Genomic DNA, 25,081 nt, shown 5'->3' with positions numbered 1-25,081 from the left:
CTGTTAGGAGGCACACAGACTTCTAAATCAACCTGGAGCTCAGAAAGACAAAATTTTATAGGTTGCTTTTTATATCTGACTTGCTCATGCTTTTTGCCACTAAAATTTTTATTAACCCTTAAAACTATTATCCCATTTCTAACCAAATTGATGTCTATACTTGCTATTCTGAAAAAACAGAAGGTAGGTAAGCCATGATTTTCAGTAATCCTGTACCTGGGGAAGACCAAAGTCAAAAAAATCCTTTGGGAGTCAATGTCCATATGTATTGATGGCCTGAGAGTATGTTTCTTTTGCAGATGGATCAGATGTGAAACTAAGACTTGTAGGTGGAGGCAGCAGCTGTGCTGGCTTAGTGGAAGTAGAAATTCAAAAACTGGTAGGAAAAGTGTGTGACAGAGGCTGGGGACTGCAAGAAGCTGATGTGGTTTGCAGGCAGCTGGGGTGTGGATCTGCGCTCAAAACATCTTATCAAACTTATTCCAAAATAAAGGCAACAGACACATATCTGTTTGTAAGCAGCTGTCATGGAAATGAAACTTCTCTTTGGGACTGTAAAAATTGGCAATGGGGTGGACTTTCCTGTGATCACTATGAAGCAGCCAAAGTTACCTGCTCAGGTAAGAGTTTCTCTTTTTTTCCCTTTAACCCTCCCTTTTTTTTTTTACAGAGAAAGTTGGAGGTTTTACAGACAGATCATGCAGAAAATACAAAGTTCCCATACCCCCTTCATTATAAACACCTTGCTTTAGTGTGGTACATTTCATACATTTCATACAACTAATGAGAGAATTTTATAATAATTTTACTATGGTTTACATTAGGGTTCATTGTTTATTTTGTACGGTCCTATGTTGCTGTTGTTTTTAAATTTTTATTCTCATGACATATATACAACTGAAACTTTCCCTTTTAATCGCATTTAAATGTATACAAGAAGAAATTTCATTCCAAGAGGGTACATTTCCAATAATATCCATGAAGCTTATGAGAAACTTTGGCGCCTATGACTAGCTCTTTCTCAAGAAACCAGAAAACTTCAATACAAATTCCAGTATGAGACTCTCAGATTAATTTACATTCCATTTTGTACCTTTGATAGAGGTATTGGTTTATTGCTGACTTTAGCTGATTCCCAACTCTTGCGCATACTTTTAAAATCAGTGGAGGTGTAAAAGATTAAGGGGATTTGAATTTTTTTAAGGGAGAACTTAAATGCATCTTTCATGGGAGTGGAAGCAAATGATTTAAAAATAATTATGTTGGATAAACTGACACAACTGGACCTTAGCCTCCGTCCATATTACTGTGGAAGAATTCTCTTTTTTCTGAATATATGCCTTTATTTCCCTGCAAACTGTTTAAAAAGCTCAAAAATGAGCTATGAGTTGCCTACCTTTGTGGACATTCTTTAGCAGTGCATGTTGATCATATTTGTTCAAATGCTAACTTTAGAGTGATGCTCTTTTAACAACTTTAAGATAATATATTGCCATAGCTTACTCACACGGTATCAGTTTCTTAGGGCTGTAGTAATAAAAGTCGGACAGACCAGATGGCTTAAGACAACAGAAATGTATAGTCTCATGTTCTGGAGGTGGGAAGTCCAAAATCAAGGTGTAGGCAGAGCTGTGTGACCTCTAAACATGCAGGGAAGAGCCTGCTCTCCACCTCTCTCCTGCCTTCTGCCACTGGCTGCCTGCAATCCATGGCCTTCTCCCATCTGTTTGTCTCTGGGTCCAAATTTCTCTTTTATAAGGACATGCATTACAAAGGCTTAAGGACTCACCCTATTCTGGTGTGATCTCACTTTACTTGCCTTATTTCATCTGCAATGACTCTATTTCCAAATAAGATCATATTCTTCATTTCTCAGGATTAGACCTTCAACATATTTTATCAAGGGACCAATTCAACCCATAAAATAATAGAAGATTATAGAGAAAACAGTATAAGAGCAAAACCAGGGAGTGGGACATTTTGTCATCTAATTATTCAATTTCTATTTGACTGTATTTATTGTAAACAGAGAATATGTCCATATTACTTTTGCTTTTAGTATTTTATCGGTCAACATTTATGAATGTTCCAAAGGCAGGCATATTTCTTATTTGCAATTTGAAGTTTTCTTAATAAATTTGAATCTTCACATTCATATAATGGGACCTGAGTTTAGTGAGAGAAATTAATTTTCACCCACTAATATGTTGCTGCCTATTTTATCCTATACCTCTGTAATTTCTACTTTGTCAGTATTGATGGCCTATGTATCTGGGTCATGGATCTTCCTATGATTGTCATGTAATCATTGTGAATTGGTCTTTTTAGGATCATAAAGTTTCCATCATTTTATGGTTGAATGGTTTTTTAATTGAACTTGCTGATATTATTTACTCATTCTAGTCTATTATTTTTCTACCTTTATGAATCATTTTGCTTGAGGTACAACAATCTTACTCAGAATAGAGATGGGATTTGTTTTAAAACATAGTCTGATTGTTTTATTTTTTGACATGATAGTTTGATCTTAACAACCCAATTTTTTACTGTTATGTTTTCATGATATGTATACATGTCATGTTTTGTCATATTAGGTCTTATGCTACAATTTAAAAAATATCCTCTGGGGATGTTTTGCAATGGGTAATGTGTAATCGTATTTCTATGTCTGACAATCTTTCTCTGAAAAATCTTTCTTATTAATTTTATTTTTTATTAACTAGTTTTAAATTTAGCTGCATAAACAAAAACTAAATAGTAGTGGCTTAAGAAAGGCAAAGTTTACTTCCCCCCCCCCCCCCCATTTATAATAAGCAAAGAAGGTAAAAAGTTGAAGGCTATTTTAGTGGTTCCATTTTCTGTAGTAATTATCAAATCCCAGACCAGAAAGTATAAGGACTCAGTGCCTTGACAAGTCAGTCTGTGAAACCAGGTTCTGCCACAAGAAAATGCCCTCTGTCCACTGTTCCCTGTTGTTCACGGGTAGGGTCTACACTCTGGGCCATTCTTCTAGTGCATTGGTCTCTGTGGCCACATTTGAGGTCATTGTGGAAGAAATATCTATCTGGGATTGTGCACCTTTCACAGCCCACCTTTTGCTGGTATTGGTTTAGGAACCCTTGGATTGCATTAAAGATTGAGTAATCATTGGTTGGTGCTAAGTGCTCTCACAATCAGTAAAACAGTTCTCCCAAAATTTAGTAAGCTTCTAATCTATTTGCATTAACCCAATGTCCTGTGAAAGTCACCATCTTCAAAGAGCATATTTACATATTTTGACCTGGCCACTGCCTTGAAATCATTCGAAACCATGATTTAGGAGGAAAAGCAAGACCTAATTCCTGTCCTTGCTGGTAAACTCTTTCCTCTTGTATGCGGACAATCAATATTATCTTAGGCTAAATTTGCCGTTTTTTAACCTCACCAATTTGGGGAGCAGGATAATTAGGGTTTTTTTTCTTTCCAGTCCTACAAGTTCCAAATTACTGGACTCCCAATTAACCCCCTATAGCAACAGCAAGCAGAGCACACCTCGCTTACAAAACTGATACTTCTCCCCCCATTTCTGCTTGGAGTCTGGCTACTTCTTGCCTGAGTTCACCCTTCTTTTTAAGTGCTAAAAGCGGCAAGAGGGAGCCAGATCATTCCAACATTCTGGAGTTTTCCCCCATTTTTTAAAATTGCTTTTCCACTATAGGTTCTAATTTTGCAACCTTAGCAAGCACCTAGTTTGCTTTTCAAGGTGACAAGTTTCCAACTACCTTATCATAGCTAATAGGATTGATTAGCTTTTCAGCTTATAATACCAGAGTGACTATTACCTGCTTCCTATCCACTCCATTCAACCATGTAATGGTTGGGGTTATGTAATTTGGGGTTTTATAATTAGACTGTCTTACTAGCAATAAAACATTCTGATTTATTGAAGATTCTGTTCATCTGCAAAGAGTAGTAATTCAGAATAACACAAGTTTAAACACAAGATTTATTTTTCTCCCATAAATAATTCCAAAAGCAGGCAGGCAGTCTGGAGCTGATACAACTTCTCCTGGAACATTCAGGACTCAGGCATGTTACTTTGCTACTCATTCATGCCTCTAACATGACTTCTGCAGAGTTGGTTTACAGATCACAAGGAAGAAGAAGCTGACTCAGGTCCTTTAAAAAAAAACTTTCCCAGAGGATCCACCCTCTTGTTACAATGTTACTCTCCAACTTCTTAGAAAGGAATTCTGAGGAATGATTCTCTTTAGAAGAGCATATTACTGCCCATAATAAAAATCAGTGTTCTCAAGTTAAAATGAGAGAAGAGATATACTATAGGCCATACTATAAAAATTTTAAAACCTTATATAATTTACTTAATTTTCTTTTCGCTATTAACACAGTATCTCTTGCTATCACATGAAGATAATAATGATGAGGATAATTTCTCTTTATGCCTCTTCTACTCTCTCTACTTTATTGCTCCATATTGTTAAGTTATGTTTTAAATATTAACCTCCATACTCTTACATATACTTCTACCATCATTATTTGATTTTTCACCATTCTATGCTGACTTTTTAACTTGCAGCTACTAAAGATGAGAAATTCAATGTGCTTACTTTACCTCTCACCTTCTTTTCCACTTCCCTAATTAAAAAAAAATAGTACAGTATGATTACATTTATCTTTTCAGAGATGTTGATATTAACACTCTATTCTTTCACCTTAATTCTCACATTTGTTTTCTTACAAGTTAAATTAATGCGAAGCTTGCCATTAGATCCTTTACCATAATTTTTCTCTTCATTTCTTGGTTTGTTGAGGTTATTCTCTAATAAATTCTTCAAGAACCCATGAAAACTGTATTTCCTTACTTCTTGCATGTTCAGAACTACCAGGTTTGGCTGGGTATGGAGAAATTAGGCCCTATTTTCTTAGTATGGTAGATGTTTCTTTTTTTTTTCTAAACCGGTGAATGGAGCTTTGAAAGCTGGAGCTTTGGTTTATTCTATCAGTAGTACTGTATTTCTTTTTTGCTGTGCTTTATTGGCTATTGGTGTTCCTATTTTCTTTAAAATGGGAAAAGCTTTGTCAATATATAAAATGGTGCCATTTTTTTCCTGAATTATATCATTAAATATTTGTTTGTTCCAATATGTCTGTTTTCTTCTTATGAACCTCAATTATGCATATGCCCAATTTTCTTTATCTCCCGTATTGTTATCTGTCATTTGCATTTTAACACTTTATTTTTTATTTACTTTTTTCATTTCCACTCTTTCTCTTATCTCATTTCTACATTTTGCTCAAAGAACTCACACCTCTGTACTCAGTCCAAAAGTTTTTCTTTCACTGATAGTTTAAATTTCTTCATACTCTTTTGGTTTCTGAGGACTAAGAGCTCAAATATCAGTTTTGCTTGTAGTCAGTCATACTATCCATATTCTGAGCTCCTTCTCATGTGTGTGCTTGCTTCCTATAGGCAATTACTTCATCAACCTTTTAAAAATCTATATGGAATACTTTATTACAATTTTTTCATCTATTCTGTGGCACCATTTTTCTTTGGATTATTTTTGTTTGCCATTTATTTTTCCTGTTTTTATCCTTCTTTGATATCATGGTATTCTTCATACAGATCTCATAACTGTTCTTTTTTTTCTTACTCTTCATTGAAGGAAACCATTTTTCTGGAGCAGCTATTTTCAAGAAGGTTATGCTCCAGGCTGGAAGGAAATTTTCTTATATCTATAGTTATTCACACGGACTCCAAGTTTATTTATTTTGCTCTTCTCCCTGGCAAACGGGATTTTTATCATGCACAGACCACACCTAACATGTGATCCACACTTAGTCCTGCCTGTGGGGCCCTGCCTGTGGGCTCCCCTGTTCCAGTCAGTATACCTGGCCCAACTGTGGCGTACAAGGAATTTTAGATTGCAACGTAAGGCAAGTTCCTTTCCTTACAGAAGTGTAAATTTTTATTTTTTATTTTATTCATGTTTGTGCCCTTTGCCATGTGCCCTCTTTACTCTTTTTTGTAAACTCTTTTGTTATATTTCTGTAGCTTTTGAAGTCCTTCCACATATTTTAAGACCTGGATTTTAATTCTCTTCTTGGTTTGCTGCAAAGAGTTTATAATTTTGTTTCTTGATTTCCTTGATAGTATCAGATTTCCCGAAAGAAATGATGGTAGTGCATCTCTGTTCTCGCCCAGCTCAAAATACAAGTTCCATTGCAGGTTCAACTTCTTGAGGTTTTCTATGGCATAAGGCTATCTGACTAAAAAGGCTGACTAAAAAGGACTGGAAGATCTCAGTGAAACATGAGGATTAAAAATATAAAGTAACAATTTATCTCAGATGTTCCAGTTAGACAAACCAATCAGAAAGAGGTCTAAGAAATTTTGGTCACAAAATTACTCTAAATTCCAGACATTAGGTTTGTGATATGTACTGTGGGAGGCACTGGGCCTTAAGGAACTCTTCATTTTAAGTTGTGTTATCTTTCTGCTTAGGTTTGGGAAGAATTCTGGGACTAGAATGAGTTAAACGTCATTTAGTCTGGAAATAGCTAAATGAAAATCTATTAATGCTTCTTTAAATCATATTGTAAGTTTTATCCATTATTAAACAAAAGACAGTAATTCTAACTAAGTATTTCTTACACTTCTTCATTTATTCATCTCTTTAGTAAAAGATATGGATATAGATACAGGCCTGGGGAAAGCCTGTTGCTCAAAGGAGCTAAACACAGACTCAGAAATTCACCTTAGGACTTCTGTAAAATTGTAGTAATAGAATCTTAAAGGTCTAAATTTCTAATTGTTTAACTATGTACATACCAAATGATACAAGGAAGACAAACCATGGTGTATTAGTATTTTCTAGGAGACTCATGGAATAAAAGCCAGAATGAAGTCTCCAAGCACCTTATACTTAGGAAGAAAAGTAAACTAAATTCCTATCCCTCACTTCCTGGATAGGAGAACTTTCTCTTTTCCCTGAGCACAAATATTTTAGGAGAAAGTCTCAAGAGGATATTTATGAAGGGGATTCATTTTCAAGTGCTAAACATCTTTCAACATGTAAGAGAAAATCGTTTATTTTTGTTTTGTTTTCTCTAGTGGTGGTTTGTTCTATTTTGCTTGAGATGGATGCAAACGACTACACCAGAGGTTATAGGAAAGCTGAATTTGGTTTGATCTTAAAAAACTGTCTTTATTTAAACATTTAGGGCTGTCCAAAAGTGCAATGGAATCATATGATTCTAATCCATCTTAGTGGAATTTTGTGCTGAAATAACTATTCAATTAGAATAAATTGGGGCACAGAACAAGATAGAAGCATCCCAGACAGTTGGGTTATGGATTCAATTTGACCACTAGCAATGCACAGTCTTCTGGTCAACTTGAACAGAGGCAGAGGAGTTAGGGATCTCATTAGTGACGTCCACCAACTGTTCAGGTTCAGTTCTGGGGCCTTCTGAGTCTCTATTTCGATGGTGGGTGGCTGCCCCACACCGAGAGCAGGCACCTGGTGCAAAGATAACAACTGCCTTAGAGTTAAGTTAGAAGAGAAAGGTGCTGCTGAGGATTCTGCAGTAGTCACTAAGGGTGATGGTGCTCATTGGATTACCTACAAAAGCAAAGAAGCGGGTGCTTACGTTTGAGGAGAAAGATGCTGAACTAGGTTATAAATATTCAAAACAGCAATGGAAGAGGCAGGAGAGTAACAATGGGAAGACCTCGGATCTGTTGCCAAAGATAGCAGAGTAGAGCGTGAGGGAAAAAAAGGAAGATGAGGAAAATAAAACAGTATGTGGGGTAATGGATGAGGAGACAGAGACCAAAAGAAATTCACCAAAGAAAAAGGAGAATTGTGACAGTAAAAAACAGCAAGATCCCCACGTCTTCTAAAGCAGAGGCAGCAAGAGAGTGTACCTTTCAGAACTGTAGTCCTCCAAAAGGTTCCCCAGGAAGAAACAGCCTTGGTAAAAGTAAAAAGAAAGATGGTGGAGGCGTTTGTGGAAAAGAGTCCCAGTTCCTGCTCCGAGCCCGAGGCTTCTAACAAACCAACCAATGACAGGTCAGCAATGTCGTTTTGGAGATCTGGAAGTCCTAAGAGAAATATCGACTGAGCTTTCAAAGGAAAACCCTGTCTGAGAAGCATACCTGCAAACAGACTGGATGGATAAACAGGTTTTTTAACTTTACCCCTTTTAATGGCAAGACAAGAAAAACATCTTCAGATTCACTCACCAGTTCTGAGTCAGATCTCCTGTGCATGATATCTAAGAGTACTGCAGTTTGTGATGCAGGTTTCTTAAAGACAGCATGCCTCTTTGCAGAGAGTGGTTGTCCAGGACCCAGGCTGTCCTCACAGACTTCAAGTGCTACCTGATGGAAGCACTCAGACTCAAATGGTAGCAGACAAGCTCCTAGTCCTCCTCTCAATTTCTCTGTCCCCAAGAGTTTGGGAAGGGGACTGGGTAGAGGAAAGGACCTTCTTTCTTGGAAGGGAATCGGGTCAGGAAATGTGAGAGAATAGTTGAGGATGAGGGCAAAGAATTCCTTGTATTTTAAACAGAAGCAGTGATTATCAAAGCAGCAGAAATGAAATGAATTGATATCAGACTCATCTGCTGTTATTTTAACTCCAGATTTTAAAATAACTCTTGTGTTATTTTAACACAAGAAGGACTACAGTCTGTTACCACTGTTAGGAGCTGCCTTTCAAGGTGGAGAAAAAATGGATTTAAGTTTTTGGAACTAATACCTGATTACTCTCCTGATGTCTATGATTACAAGAACAGAAAAAATATTAAGCCACAATCCAGAGACCCAGCAAGTAGATATAGAAATCCATTCATTTTTACCTGCCATAAAAGAACCCAGGAAATTTGATTGGTTTTATCAAAACGAAAATGGAACTGATGTATTGGAGTACACTGTCATGCAGAGGAGGAAGATCCACGTTTTTGTAAGGAATTGGTTGACCCCAGTTTGGTTATTGAGTCTCCAATTAATAACAGATCAAATACATCACTTCCATGAGTATGATTTTTCTACCTCATGGTTTATAAATATCTGTTTGTGAAAGTGATTATAACCCAAGTTTTTTTTTTAAAAGAGGAGTTAATAATTATGTGATTTTTGTTATCTTCACTTTACTGCATAGGAAAAAGATCTATCTCATCATTTAAAGTAACATATGTATTGGTTTTGTAGTTTTTTTCAGGTTTAATTTCAATAATAACATTTAAAACATGGCACTCCATGGCATTGTTATATATTAATAATAATATGTATGGTTTTTTGTCTTATTTTATTTTTCTGACCATCAAGTAGCAACCATCAGTTGGAGTTTTTAATACCAAATACAAGAAATCACTGTGTATTTTGTCACAATAAGTTTTATTAAGTAACATGTTAAGACATTAAAGCATGTTAAATTACCTAACATATTGGTCAAGTAAATGTGGAACATCTTGTAAATTCAAAGTGTTTTATATATGCAGGTGTCAAACATTAACAATTGGCAGTTGGATTTCTTGCAGGCATTTTGAGTTAAATGGAATCCCTTCACATTTTTCTCAACCTTAAAATTAAGGATTCTGAATTTTTGTCTTAAAAGAAAAATTGCAGTAATAATAAGCTTTGAAAACTTGAATTATAGCAAGTCTTGAATAAATGTTAGCTATTTTTAAATTAACTACTATTTCCATAGTAGTAATATTACAATTATTATATATCTTCTCTGACAAATTTACCTCTGTGACAGACTTTCTATAACACTCAAAATCAAAGGTTGAAAACCATCAGGTAATGTTGTAGATTATTAGTAATATTTGTTGAAAGGAAAATTAATCTTATAAGTGGTTAGGAAACATTGAATTATCTTGAAGATTTTTGAAAAATCATGTGGAAATAATTGACATTTAATGTGATATTTGTGATCATGGCATAAATTTTTCAGAGAGTGAACTTTGAAGGTAGGAGACAACTTAGGAAACTATTGCAAATGACTACCTGAGAGAAGATTATAAATTACACTAAAAAATGTCAGTAAATATGGAGGAGATGAAATATGCTGGATGACTGACAGACATTAGTGGTATTCTACATTTTAAGTGTGTAGTGATGGTCAAGATTCTGGGATCAGGAAGATAATATGGCTTGGTTTCCAGTCTAGCTCCTCACCAAATAGCTATGTGACAATGGACAAATTACTATACATCTCTGCAATTAATTTTCTTGTCCATAGAATCAGAATGATATTAATAACCATCCCCTAAGGCAATTGATGGAATTAAATTAAATATGTTTGTTCAACAGTTAGTGAGAGGCCTAATATATAATAGGTGCTTGTTTAATGTTCCTTATTGTTGTTGTTATTACCATTATTTACTGTGAGACAAAGAAGTGGTTTAAATTCAGGTAAATCTAATGTGGACTGGATATCATTCATTGAGAGAAAGAATACAGTGAACTTCTCAGTAACATACTTCATGCAGTTTTGAGCAATTTAAGTCCCAGACATCCAAGAAGATATTTTTATGTATGTAGAAATCAAGAGAAAAGTAGAGTCTATAACATTTATTGGCATTTGAGGGAAGCAGCCACTGAGAAGTGAAGAAAGTTGAGGACAGTACCTTGAGTCAGAAAAAAAGTGAAGAATTCTGATACGGTGCTGTCAGATACAAAGGAAAATCAGGAGAAAGGAGGGTCTGAAAACTGGAAGTACATTGGCAAACATTACATAGAATCATTCAAAATGGTTATGGCAGATCCAGACTGCCATGGTGTGGAACTTAGAGCAGATCAAATTGGTAGAGGCAGTGCATACACACGCTCTTGGCCTCTCATGCTGTCACTAATATAGGAGGAAAGAAAGAGATGTTATCTTGCCTCAGGCATTTTGGTCCCAGATGGCCGAATTCCAGAATTCCCTCAGATGAATTAGTCCAATGAGGAATGAGGACACCTGGAATAAATACAGGTAATTTGACTAGATTAGTACTCAGTACTAGTAATTTGATTAGAGCATGCCCAGCTCTATGCAGAAAAGCTATGAGGAATGAGTGTGGGAAGTCCCTGGGCACCCTGGTCTCCCTTTGCTACTCTTTGCTCTGTCCTTACCCCATCATAAAGAAAAATCTGGGAATCATGTTATTGCTCACCGAAGTAATATTATTTTTTCAGCCCACAGGGAACCCAGACTGGTTGGAGGGGACATTCCCTGCTCTGGACGTGTGGAAGTGAAACATGGAGACACGTGGGGCTCTGTCTGTGATTCTGACTTCTCTCTCGAAGCTGCCAATGTGCTGTGCAGAGAATTGCAATGTGGCACAGTCATCTCTGTCCTTGGGGGAGCTCACTTTGGAGAAGGAAATGGACAGGTCTGGACTGAAGAGTTCCAGTGTGAGGGGAACGAGTCCCATCTGTCACTCTGCCCAGTAGCACCCCGCCCAGACAACACATGTACCCACAAAAGGGATGTCGGAGTAGTCTGCTCAAGTAAGACTCAGAGAACACCTTCAATGTGTTCCCATACTGCGAGGGTTAGGCTACATAGTCACAGCCTACTTTTCTAAAGTCCTATCTCCTTCCAGGATATACAGAAATCCGCTTGGTGAATGGCAAGTCCCCATGTGAGGGAAGAGTGGAGATCAAGGTGCTTGGGGCCTGGGGGTCCATCTGCAGCTCTCACTGGGACATGGAAGATGCCCACGTCCTTTGTCAGCAGCTTAAATGTGGAGTTGCTCTTTCTACCCCAGGAGGAGCACATTTTGGGAAAGGAAATGGTCAGATCTGGAGGCACATGTTTCACTGCATTGGGACTGAGAAGTACATAGGAGATTGTCCCATAACTGCTCTGGGCATGCCTCTGTGTTCTACAGGACAAGCGGCCTCTGTGATCTGCTCAGGTAAGAAGAGAGGGGTGGCCAAAGATGAAAGTTTCCCATGGTATATACCTCAAGAGCACATTACCCATAGGGATGAAGAACAAAAGTACAAGGGACTGGGCCATTTTGAGGGATACTAGAAGTGTGCCATAATATTGCCCTCATTTGTCTTTTTGGAGGAATACTGAACTTGATTTGCATGGACCTCATGTATCTAATGTTTACTGAATGCAAAACCCTTCTCAAAGCACCTTATTCATTCCCAGTCTGGTTGGCCCAAGTACCTTCTCTCACTCTTGAGCTGTGATTGTACTAGTTCATTGCCCAATTCTCATTTGACCTATCTTCTTCACCCTAACCTTTCCTATCTTGTATAACTGAGCAGTTTGATGTTATAGGAAACCAGTCCCAGACGCTACTCCCATGCAATTCATCTTCAGATCCAGCAAGCTCTACTGTTCCTGAAGAAAGTGCTGTCCCCTGCATAGGTAAGAACCAGCATGCAATCTATGGAAATTATTACAATCCTTAGGAATGCATTTTACTAATATTTTCTTTTCCCTTCTCAGAGAGTGGTCAGCTCCGCCTGGTAAATGGAGGTGGTCGCTGTGCTGGAAGAGTTGAGGTCTATCATGAGGGCTCCTGGGGCACCATCTGTGATGACAGCTGGGACCTGATTGATGCCCACGTGGTGTGCAGACAACTGGGCTGTGGAGTGGCCATCAATGCCACTGACTCTGCTCATTTTGGGGAAGGCACAGGGCCCATCTGGCTAGATGAGCTGGACTGCAATGGAAAAGAATCTCATATTTGGCAGTGCCGTTCCCATGGCTGGGGGTGGCAAAACTGTAGGCATAAAGAAGATGCAGGAGTTGTCTGCTCAGGTAAGTTCCACACATATCAGGTGGTCATTGTTACATAAGAAAGGACTGAAGTGGTACAAAACATGGTGAGGGATATTCATAGGAGGGAATCCCCTGAAAAACAGGTTCAGAGGGAACTATTGCAGGAGTCAGAATCCCAGAAGTGTGAATGAATCTGATGAGTTAAATCTTCCTCATGTGCAAGATAGGATGATATTAGAAAAAAAAAATTTCTAAAATTGGCTTGCATACCATGAAAATGACAACAAAATTAATAATGAAAAGTTCTTTTGTAAATTATTTTTAAAAGTTCTTTATAAATATGGAAGTAGAAATTTAAAAAGGATTCAGTGGCACCACTTGAAAATCATATTATCAGTAAAGAAGTAGATTAAAAGGGAAAAAAATATATGTATGTATTTTAATGCACCATTCTCCAGAAAAAAAAAGAGAGAAAGAAAATGACCATCCCCAAGTCATTTATCATGGCAGACAAATGAGACTAACATGTCATACTTTACCATAGGAGTCCACTGCTCTTGCTTTGTAGGCATAAAAAGCTTTAAAAACTATTCTGAAGCAGAAAAATGTATTCAGTTGTAATAGATTGGGGAAAATGTTGTTATGGCTCACTAACTTAGGTAAGTGGTGGATAATTCTGCACACCAGAAGGGATTCTGATACCATTCTTATTTAGTAACATAAAGTTAATGGATGCAATGGTCAGGAAAGCCATAAAGTGTCAGAAAAGGAAATATTTCATTTGAAGGTAATGCACACAAACATTGGATTTGGTGCCTCAGTGACTTACTGTCTGCTCAATTTTAACCATCAAGGACAGCTGCAATAAATAAATAAAATAAATAAATAAACAAACAAACAAAAAAAAACAGAACAGCACTCCTGAAGCTAGAATTACAGTGATTTGGGGAGAAAATCCAAACTGTGCATTTCAGTCTCTGAGTTTTTACTGATATCAGGACATTATCTTAGAATCTATAATGACATTCTAAAGTGGTTTCTGAACTCAGAACCTAAGACTATAAAATCATAAGGTATTTTAAAAATAAATGCTAAGTATTACTAATATTTATACTTTGTCCAGAAGTTAATAGAGAATAATTAGTAATTGACCTACTGTAGTTATATTTAAAGTTATTCTTACATCAGAGAAAAGGGAGGAAGTCCTGAGTCTTCTGAGAAGATGTGAAACTACTAACTCTCTATTTCATCCCAGAGTTCATGTCTCTGAGACTCATCGGAGCAAGCAGCAGAGAGACCTGTGCAGGGCGTCTGGAAGTTTTTTACAGTGGAGCTTGGGGCAGCATTGGCAAGAGCAACATGTCTGCTACTACTGTAGGGGTGGTATGCAGGCAACTGGGCTGTGCAGACAAAGGGAGCAGCAGGCCTGCATCTTCAGACAACACAGTGGCCAGGTCCATGTGGGTGGACAATGTGCAGTGTCCGGAAGGACCTGACACACTCTGGCAGTGTCCGTCTTCTCCTTGGAGGCAGAGGCTGGCCAGCCCCTCAGAGGAGACCTGGATCACATGTGATGGTGAGTCTCCATTGACTACATGAAAATTCCCCTCTGCGGCTCCACTCTCATCTTCCAAGAAAATGCCTTAGGTTTTAGTTTCCTATTCTTGAGCTTAAATGCTTAGATCAAATTTAAGTAGGGATGGGTAACTTTTAGTTAATGCCTAACCTACATGGATGGTATAATTAGTTTTATAAAGTTTGGCCTATAGCGATCACTGGTCTAAGGAATATCATACTCCTGTGGTTTGCTCAATAATTTTATTCAATAACTTTCTCCATGAACAAATGAGGAGTAAAGATATGCTTTACCTTATTCTTTCATATGTTATCTTGCTTCACATATAAAAGGAGACAAGCATTCAGAAGGATCAGTTCTCCAGTAGTTCCCCAATCTATATCTTCTTAAGGTAGAAGAAGATTTCTATCTACCTGGTGATCTCCCTGGTGATTTTCTACTTTAGAGAACTTAATATTATGCTATACAATGTTAACTTTATCAAGTTGACATTTCTTGTTTCCAGTGTCCAGGATGAAATAGATCCATTTTGCTGGAAAGATATATGCTTTCTTTTTTTCATTTTTTTTTTATTTTTAAAGAGCTTTAGATTACATAAATATTACATCAAAAATATAAGGTATTCCCATATACTTTCCTCCCCACACACTTCCCACTTTCATTAGTGTGGTACATTTGTTACAATTGATGAACACATATTGACGCAATGTACTAACCAAGAACTATAATTTACATTATACTTTACCCTTCATCAAGCACAATTATATAGATTTTGATAAAACATATAATGGCCTGTATCTCTCATTGCAATGTCATGCACTTTAATGTCCCCAAAATACCCCCATGTAGCACCTCTTCTTCCCTCTCCCACCTCTCAGAACCTCTGGTGGCTACTTTCTTTATATCAATGATACAAGTTCTTCAGTTGCTAGAATAATCATAAGTCTACTCTACTCCATGGTTGCTTTCTCCCCTTATGTTTGTTTATTCCTCAATCTTCAGGATTTATGGATGGTCATGCCCCATCTGTCTCCAATTGAGAGAGGGCTTTGATTCCATGGGGCAGATCAATGGAGCTCTATTGTTTGTAGTTGCAGATTCGCCGATTCCTAGGATGGGCATTGTCCATCATCATCCTTTTGTTAGTTGTCCTGGGTGAGTTCAATGAACTGAAGAGGAGGTGTTGCAACTCTGCCAAGATTCAGGGCTCACCTGTCATATGAAGAGACAGAATATTTAAGTCTCTGGGATATACATTTAACAAGTGTAGTGCTAATTATGGGTTTAAATAAAAGGAGCAGACAAGTCATATTTAGGGAAATTATATATATATATATATATATATATATATATATAGGCTGTTTCAATTTCACTAGAAAATGTTCATAAATACAACCTCAATATCAGGTGCCTGGTGTAATGGTTTGTCCTTCTTGCTAGGCACTGCCCATGTACTTAGCAGATTTTTGCTGCTCTATTAGAGAATATAGCAGGATTTCCCAGAATGGGAATTCAGTATTCCTTTGGTTATTCTGTGGGCCTCCGCCCACTGAGACAACACCCCATGACCACTTGAGCATATTCACATGCCATAGAGCATGTCCCAGGTACACCTCATCCCACACATTCTCCCTTTTCAGAAATCCCACACAAGTGATCCTCCCTTGCCACAGTTGTGACATTTCTGCAATCCAAAACCACCCCAGAAACAAAGCCAAATAAACAAATAAAAATAGTGAGAAAATAAAATAATTTAAAATAACAGAAAATACAAAAATTAAAATAAAATATTTTCATTGTATCTTCCATCACTGTAAAATTTGTTATCTTTTATGTACAGTGGCAATTCTTCCATATGTTTCCCTTGTGTCTTATTGTCTTTGCTTTATCTTGAAAGAAGCTTAAGTTACAGAAAATCACATTGAAAATATAGGAGATTCCTATTTAACCAAACACTTTTCACTCTCCCACTCACCGCCATTAATAACATTTTACATGTCGATAGTGCATTTGTTCCAACTGATGTACAAATAGTACAGTATTACTACTAATTGTAGTCAATGATTTACATTATGGCAGTCATTTTGCCCAGACATTTTTATAGGTTTTGATAAAATTTGAAAAGCTTATATCCATCCTTACAAGATCACACAGAACAATTCAAATGCTCTGAAATGATGTCTTTTCCATCTATTCTGTTCTTTCATATGCTCACTTAAAAGTTAAATTATGCAAAAATACACATATAAAAGTATATTAAATAAAATTTTAAAGTAGAGTTTTTTTTTCAAACATGGTTTCAAGTGTGTTTTCCCTGTCACATCTTAAAAGCATTTATCTTCTCAGATAAATAAATAATCTAGGTGTCTGGTTTTTTTAGACAAGATAAGACTTCAAGAAGGAACCACAGACTGCTCTGGACGTGTGGAGATCTGGCATGGTGGTTCCTGGGGGACAGTGTGTGATGACTCCTGGGACCAGAGGGATGCTGAAGTGGTGTGTCGGCAGCTAGGTTGTGGCTCAGCTTTGGAAGCACTAAAAGAAGCAGCATTTGGTCAGGGAACTGGTCCCATATGGCTCAGTGAAGTAAAGTGCAAAGGGAATGAGTCTTCCTTATGGGATTGCCCTGCCAGCCCCTGGGGACACAGCAACTGTGGGCACAAGGAAGATGCTGGTGTGAGGTGCTCAGGTGAGTACCAGGAGCCTGGATTAAGCCTGGAATCCCTGGGAGCAAAGAGCATGTGAGCAGCAAAATATGTTGCATAAAAACTGGATGTAGTGATATAGGGATTTGCTGGGCAGAGAATCATGATGAATCTATCTGAAAGCATGGACAAACATTTGTTGTTATATACTGATCTTTACCAAGGAAAAGCATACAATCTATATGGAACCCCCTGCAGAGGAAAGAAATACCTACAGCTTATATGTCCTCCCATGTAGGGGGACTGTAAGTTTAGGAGGGAGAGGGTAATATACCTGGTTGAGAAGCACTACTGGCTCAGAAAAAGAAATAGGAATGTTTCTTGCTCTCTTATTCCCAAAATTAAGCCTCTTCTCTTTTCTCCTACAGGAGCTGCAGCGACCAAAAAATCATCAAGTGCCACAGGTATACCACAGGGTTTATGAGTATGGGGCCAGTTGTCTCCATTATTTGGAATCTTTCTGGTTTAAGGAATTCTGAAGGTTTGACATTTACCTGATGATCCTGTATCTGACATAAGGAAGAGAATGTCATGAGAGACCTAGGTCTTTTAGTAAGACTCTGTTACCTCTTTTGATATTTATTTTTGCTTAGGTCACTCATCTGTTGTGGCACTCGTGATCCTTGGAGTTATTCTGTTGGCTGTTCTCATAGCATTCCTCTTATGGACTCAGAAGCGAAGGCAGATGCAGTGGTTTACAGGTCTGAGCCAAATTATGGTCCCTACAACTTGTCTGTCTACAGGATAGGGAGTCCTTGGGATTAAAAAGAAATATTACACTCAAGTGTCAAATGACCATAAAGACGGACCCTAGAAGTGCTTTGAACCATTTTCCAGGATAAAGGGAACAAGATTTCAGAGCAGAACAAAGGGCTTTGTAAGCATTGATGATTCTTGTATTCTATCTTCATGTGTAATTGGGGCATTATAGAATTGATAATCCAGAATGAATATGCAATATACAATTATTTCCAAAACGTTTATTTGCATTTACTGTACTACCCTAATCACTGACTTCACTGATCTGTCAAGCAATGTGCTGGTGTCTGAAGATACACATGTGGCTAAGAAACATTTTGTCTTCATGGAACTTCAAGTCTAGAGGACTGTATTTTAGTATTACATATTAATATGAATAAGGAACAAAGTAAGCACAGAGAAGAGAGTAATTAAAAGGGAAGAGGGAGTGTTGGACCTGTCAAGGGGGGTTTTGAGACAAACTATGAACATAGACATTCAAAGGTCTGAGTAAGGTGCATTCTTGGGGAAAAGAAGAAAACATGTACAGGATAGCACATTTGTTGTTTTTTGGCTGAAGTAAAAGTTGAGTATAAGTAGAAGCTATTAAAAAGACTGTAGAAGAGGGAAGAACCAAATTATGGCATTCTTACATTCAGTGAAAAGAACATGAATAGTCATTAAAGAGTATTATGTAGAAGACACAATTGGCCAGACTGTATTTTAGAAAGATTTCTTTGGCGTTGGATGTCTGAAGGACTAAAAGACAACATAATTGACAACGGAAAGCATTTTTAAATAGTTCAGGTGAAAGATGAAAAGTATTTTGGCTACACTGAGAACAGAGTGGGGAGGACAAATTTTAGAAAGATTTTAAAAAGGTCCAGGGAACTGGAGAACACTACTGGCTTACATTGTGAGAGGATGGCAATAGAGAAGGTGGAGACACATGTCTATTGCATTTGGGTGTGTGACATTATAGGGAAAAGGTTGGTAGTAGAATGGTATGGAAACAAAAAATAGCATGGGTTAATCAAATTTGTAGATACGTTTGTACTGTTGGGAAAAAGCACATGGAAAGGAAAGCAAGTTGCATTTTGGCCTGCTGAACCCTAACCTAAGAACTTCCTTGTCAGTTTCATCAAGAGCAGAGACAGTCCAGCAATTTCAATACCGGGAGATGAATTCTTCCCTGAAGGCAGACGATCTGGACATGCTGCACCCCTCAGGTCTGTGAGTTTTTTAAGTGTCTATAAACTCAGGGGTTTAGACCAGAAGCTACAGATGCGGCTAAGACATTCTACTTTGCTTCACAATGAAAAGCAATCTAAAGACGTAATAGGAAGTTTAGGATGCATTTAAAGAAGAAGAAAGGCAAGAATGTACTGAAAATTTTTCTAAAAGAAAGTAAAAAGTGCAAAGATGGTTTTGCACAATCATTTGGCTTAAGAGGCCAATGATTACTTCTGACAGAGGTACAAAGAACCATGTAACAGAATACAGAATATAATGACTTGGATCTCATTTTATTAAAACAGAAATTAATCTTCTAAAGAGCTATCGTCAGTGACCAATTAACTTTTCATACATTTTTCAGTTTCTTTCATATCCATTTCCTATCACTGCCTTTTTTCTAACATTATATTAATCATAGCTTTCCTAAAAATCTAAAAACTTAAACTTTCTCTCTGTTTTCACCATCAGAAGTCAACACTATTCACTGGATTAGTCTTATTTCCCAATTCACAATTAGGTTTTTTTTCTGGCCTACCAATTTCTATTTAACCAATACCCTAGTACTGCCTCTGAACAGTGTAACTCTTCTGGTTTGGAAGAAATATTCAAATACTCGTCGTCATTATTACATGAAGGCTTGACCCCTTCTCAATATTCCTTACCTTCTGAGAGGAGCCTGCCTCACATCTTTAAGGATTTAATATTCACTTCTACTGTATCAGGAAAACATATTTGAGGGATGAGAAAGACTTTATGACACCTAAATCACACTCCTCCACCTTTCTAATTGTGGGCAGTAGTTAGATGTTAAAAGAACTTTTGAGGAACTCTGATGTAGTCTGATATACATTTACCTGTAATGATTGTCTTCCTTTCAGGAAATCTCAATGATTTTAATGTTACTGGACTAATTTCTATTTCTAATTCTTTTCCTGTTTTTGGAATGAAAAAGGGGCCAATTCTGAGGCAAACTGAAAAGAAAATGGGAATTTATAAGCCAGTGAGGTGAGTGTGTAGAATTTATTCATCATTATTCAAAACAAGTACATTTCTTTTGAAGACCGAGAGCTCCTCTGGTCTCAACTCAGTAGTTTGCCTGACTTTCTAGGTCATAGTGGCTCCTCAATGCCTTTGTCTTTGTGTGGAATGAGTGACTTTCTCGTGAGTGTTATTCTGAGGCATCATAAAAAAGCTATCCAACAGAGTAGTGGATAATAATTTCTGATATTGAGACATATGAGATGCCTCTAGGGTCATCATTGGGACATAGTCTAAGGTAGTCTAATGTATGTTCACAACCTACTTTTATTAAATATACCTAAGTTTTCTTATAACTGCTCAGTATATATTACTACCAAAATATGAACAAATAACTGTCACACATCAAGCTACCATTTAAGGCTCATATTAAATAACAGGCCAAATGTGAAACATCGAAGAATTACTCCTTTAAATGAACTGATATTACAAAGCTGACCAGAAGGGCAGGAGATTTTCTATCTAGTGCTGTCAACATCCATTGAATAATCAAGTTTTAAGACCTCAAAAACAAGACAATAGCATATTCAAAAATAAACTTATTGAGCCTTTTATTTAGAAATGATATTATGTATAGAATATATTTATATGCAGAAAATAGCACATTATGACATAAATTCTGTCCTTACAGCATAACAAGAATTTATAACAATAATGAGTTTTATTTTAGAAAACCAAATTAAAGAGAACTATAATTGAAAAAAGTACACATAACTCTTGAGCAAATATATAATAATTACAAATTACATATGCTTTAAAGATTAATAAATATTCCTAATTTGCATATAAATTCATAAAGAAATTAATCTATTTTAGAACAAAATACATTTTTAAATCAAATTTGAAAATTAAAAAGTGCAAAATATATGACTGTCCACTTTGAAGATAAATATAGAAACATTTGTGAATCTTAGAAATGTTTGACAAAAAAGAAAATTTCCCTTCCAAAGGACATATATTTCCAAATATATTTGTATATATGTGTATGCATATACACAAAGATGGAACATATATGCTATATATGTATATGCATATACACATAAAAGAAACATATATGCATATATATGTGTATATACATATTGGTAATATGTAACAGCTTTTAATAAATATAATTATTCATTTCTTAATTTCATATTTATGTTAAGCAATAAAAGTAATAATTCTATGTAGCTAAGGAGATTGGGTAAATAAATATGAGTAAGTCTTCCAAAATGATTATAAGGGTAATGTCAGGAAAGAGACAAGAATTGTATTTGCATGTTGCATGAGATGCTATAGGAATTCAGAAAAAAAATTATCTTTGCCTCTGGAAGGCTGGGTAGATGATGAAGATGTTATGCTTATGTTAAACATTAAAAATGACTGAAAGACAGACTGTTCCAGGCAAAATGCACAGCATGTACAAGATACGAAAGCACAGAAGAGAACTTTTGGGGAACAGTAAGATGGTACCAATTCGAAATCACATAAAAACATATTTATGGTGACAGTGTTCCCAGGTCTGAAGATACAGATTCTAAAGTTACTAGTGGAAAAGACATGATTGCTTAATGGAAGATCTTACAGTCTATGGGTGGAAAGAAGGAGAGCTTGTATGGAGAGAAGGGTAGTGATGAGAACCTAAGCTGGAAAGACAGTCAGGGGCCCTATAACAAATGGTCTTGTCTACTGTATATTGAGTTCATATTTATTTGGGGACTTTTGGAAAGCTGGTGGGCTTTGGAAGATTAATCAGGTGCAAGGATGATCAGATTTTCACTTTATAACTTGCTTTTTTTGTGAGAAAAGTATAAGAAAAGAAAAAAATTAAAAAGCAAACAAAGCAAGAAAAGTTGTTAAACTACATCAAAAAGAAAAGAGGATGAAATGAGCTAGTAGACAAGATTTTCTGAGTTTTTTAAAATACAATTTGGGGGAGTGACATACATATGTAGCTAAATTATGTATTTTTATTGTACAGCTAATACATGGCATAATGATAAATACAGATTGAGACAAAGGATAAAAATTGGAACTCTAAAAGTATATAAAATGTTAAGTGTTAATATCTAAAATGCAAAGAGTTGATATGTAAAATACATACGTGACTCTTACAAATTGTACATATCATATAAAAAAGGGTTAATATATAAATTTTATAGGTGTATACATAGAGACATGGACAAAAAGAAATATGTACTACATCTTATCAATTATTAAGACAATGACAAATAACCAGTGAATAATTGGCAAAAGACTATGAAAAGACATTGTTGAAAAAGGAATTTCGAGTGACCAATAGATATAAGAAAAATTTCTGAAGTTTACCAGTGTATCTGGGAAATTCAAATTACAGTTAACAATAAGATATCACTTTCAAAACAGCAACATTTAGAAATGCAAACCAAAATCATAAGAGAATTACACACTCATTTAGATGGCAATTATTTAAAACACACACACACACAAACAAAGAAAATAAATGTTGGCAAGGCTGCAAAGAAATTACAACTCATATTTTTTCCTGGCACTGTAAAATGGTGCATCTACCATGGACATCAGTTTGGCAGGTCCTCAGAAAGTTGGCAGAATTACTCTATGACCCAGGAATCCCACATTTTGGTATATATACAAAAGAATTGAAAGCAGGAACTCAAACAGATTGTTGTACACCAGTGTTCAAAATCAAAATGTGGAAGCAACATGTGTCAATCAACCAACAATAGGAAAAACAAAAATGGAATATATACACAATGGAATATTATTCAACTATGAAAAGGAATGAAGTTCTGACACATTGCTACAATATGAATGAAACGTCATGTTAAATGAAATAAGCCAGACACAAAAAGACAAATATGATCTTGCTTATATGATGTACCTAAAACTAGCAAATTCCATGGAGGCAGATAATAGATTGTAGATTGCCAGGGACCAGGGTTAGGGATAGAGCAAGAAGGAGTAATTACTTAATGGGTACAGATGTTCTGTTTGAAGGGATGGAAAAGTGAGCATAATGGATATTGGTGATGGTAGCACAATATTGGGATTATAATTGTCACTGAATTGTACACTTGATAGTTGTTAAAATGGGAATTTGATTTGTATATACACCACTACAATAAAAAGGTTTTCAAAAACTGCAACAATATTTATTGCTGGTGAGCATACAGAGAAAAAGGTAATTTCAGACATTGCTATTAGAAATGAGAAGTATGGTAGTCTTTGGAGAAACTAATCTGGCAACTGATATTAAATAAAAATATATAGGGAAGTGGGTATAACTTAGTGGGTGAGCACCTGCTTCACATATACAAGGTCCCAGTTTCAATCCCCAGTACTTCCTTAAAAAATATTTATATGTATCTATACATATATATTTTTATATATAAGTATATGTTTTCATAGGTCCTTGACCCAGCAGTTCAAAACCTGGAATATTTTCCATGCAAATAAAGTCACAGTATCAAAGAACCCATTGACAAGAAATTTTTCCCAGCATTATAATTCGTAGTGGCAAGAAAACTAACTAAATGCCAATCAGTAGGGCAGTGGTCAGAAAAATTATGATGCAGCCAGTGAAAAAAGGAAAAATCATCCACAGAAATGCAATAACATGATTGAATTTATGTGATCAGGCTATCCAATTTAATTAAAATACCTACAACTACAATATATGAATATATGAAAAATACATTCATGTGTAAATAACATTAAAAACTCTACCAGCATTTTAAACTGAGTGGACTATGAATGACTAGATTTATAATCTCAAACATATGAATATTATTCTGATGTATGAAATAATGATTAAAATACTTCTTCCTTAAAGAGTAATTACAGCTGAACGCTGCTCCAGAATCATATGGGGTGCTTTTAAAATTACATTTCTGGGTCCTGGTGAAGTTCTGTGAAATAGAAGTAATTTCTATGTACACAAAGTTCAAAAATAATTGCATTTAAGTTTTGTGTTCAGGAAAGTGTGCTTTTTAATATATGTAAGGCTGGCTGTGTGTGTGCTATCATATAATGCATTCTTCCATGAACATGTGTATCAAGAGGAAAATAACATTTTCCTATGTACGGTTTTAGTTCAACCTTTAAGACACCATAATGAAGACCTGTTCTGTTGAATGGAATGAGAACCCACCTACTTCACTGAAGATTACAGTTGTATTTCCATGGAGCCCTTTTTCTCCTCATATGCCAAAGACTGCTGCTGAATTTATAAAAATAAAGTTGGTGAATTTGACTACTTAATGTTGTATATAAGATTTTCAAGTGTATTAAATAAAATGAATATTGCTGATGTGAGCTTGTCATAACTGATTGCTCTTGATTTTATGAATTTCTGAAGAGGCAGCCTGACTTTTGTAGGGTTGCACAAATATAACATGGTGTCTTTTCATTTGACCATGTTTTAATTTGCATATATTTTTTCTTGTTGCATTTGAAGTATAATTTCCTTCTCATAACCAAATCAAAATCAATTTATTTTCTTTAGTTTTAAGAAAGAGATAGTAAATGATTACAGAAGGTTCTGTTAATAATATATGACTGACTCTACAAGGAATAACTCTCATTGGTTCGTTAACTGTTTTTATCACTGTAATGCTAAATCACTGACTTAAAGTGCACAGCAATATCTGGTAAGGATTCAGACTCAAGGGCTCAATTCTTCATTTCTCAGGACAGTGTAACTGAAGCTGAAGTGAATACATGAATTTTGTCTTTTCTATATAACTATTATACTGAAAGGATGAATTATCCATGTTACATATTAACAAAAAGAAAAGATAGCATTTAAATATTTAATTTAACACTAAGCTTAGATTAAAATCTACTATCTTGTTTAACATCTCAATCTCAGATGCAAACTGATTCTCAGTCTCCAGGTACTGCATTCTATTTTTGCTGGCATTTATGGCTTCAAAGAAACTATCTGTGGAAACATGACATTTGGCATAAATTAATTGATTATTTATTCATTTACTCATTTATTCAACATAAGTTATTGTGCACATGCTATTTGTCAGTTATTGCACTACCACTTGACTATAAATTGATGA

General features: G+C 36.0%; 1 protein-coding gene across 5 annotated transcripts in view; it reads left to right on the top strand.

Annotated features, from left to right (window-relative positions):
* Nucleotides 1–24,326, top strand: part of LOC101414513 (scavenger receptor cysteine-rich type 1 protein M130) — a 118,703-nt gene extending 94,377 nt beyond the window's left edge. For 4 of the 5 annotated variants that reach the window (XM_058282720.1, XM_058282721.1, XM_058282718.1 and 1 more), the window contains 12 exons: nt 300–620; nt 11,192–11,506; nt 11,602–11,916; nt 12,294–12,383; nt 12,465–12,779; nt 13,996–14,316; nt 16,697–17,005; nt 17,390–17,425; nt 17,615–17,722; nt 18,896–18,988; nt 19,948–20,000; nt 24,105–24,326. In XM_058282720.1, the coding sequence (XP_058138703.1) occupies nt 300–620; nt 11,192–11,506; nt 11,602–11,916; nt 12,294–12,383; nt 12,465–12,779; nt 13,996–14,316; nt 16,697–17,005; nt 17,390–17,425; nt 17,615–17,722; nt 18,896–18,988; nt 19,948–19,970 (2,246 nt within the window). In that variant the 3' untranslated portion in view covers nt 19,971–20,000; nt 24,105–24,326. Of the gene's footprint in view, nt 1–299; nt 621–11,191; nt 11,507–11,601; nt 11,917–12,293; nt 12,384–12,464; nt 12,780–13,995; nt 14,317–16,696; nt 17,006–17,389; nt 17,426–17,614; nt 17,899–18,895; nt 18,989–19,947; nt 20,001–24,104 lie in introns of all 5 variants that reach the window. The other variant, XR_011646658.1, reaches the window with a different exon arrangement.
* The last annotated feature ends 755 nt before the right edge of the window (nt 24,327–25,081 follow it).

The sequence above is a fragment of the Dasypus novemcinctus genome, chromosome 20 (genome assembly GCF_030445035.2).
Source record: "Dasypus novemcinctus isolate mDasNov1 chromosome 20, mDasNov1.1.hap2, whole genome shotgun sequence".
In the NCBI taxonomy this organism is placed as follows: domain Eukaryota; kingdom Metazoa; phylum Chordata; class Mammalia; order Cingulata; family Dasypodidae; genus Dasypus; species Dasypus novemcinctus.
This window is presented reverse-complemented; position numbering and strand designations above follow the sequence as displayed.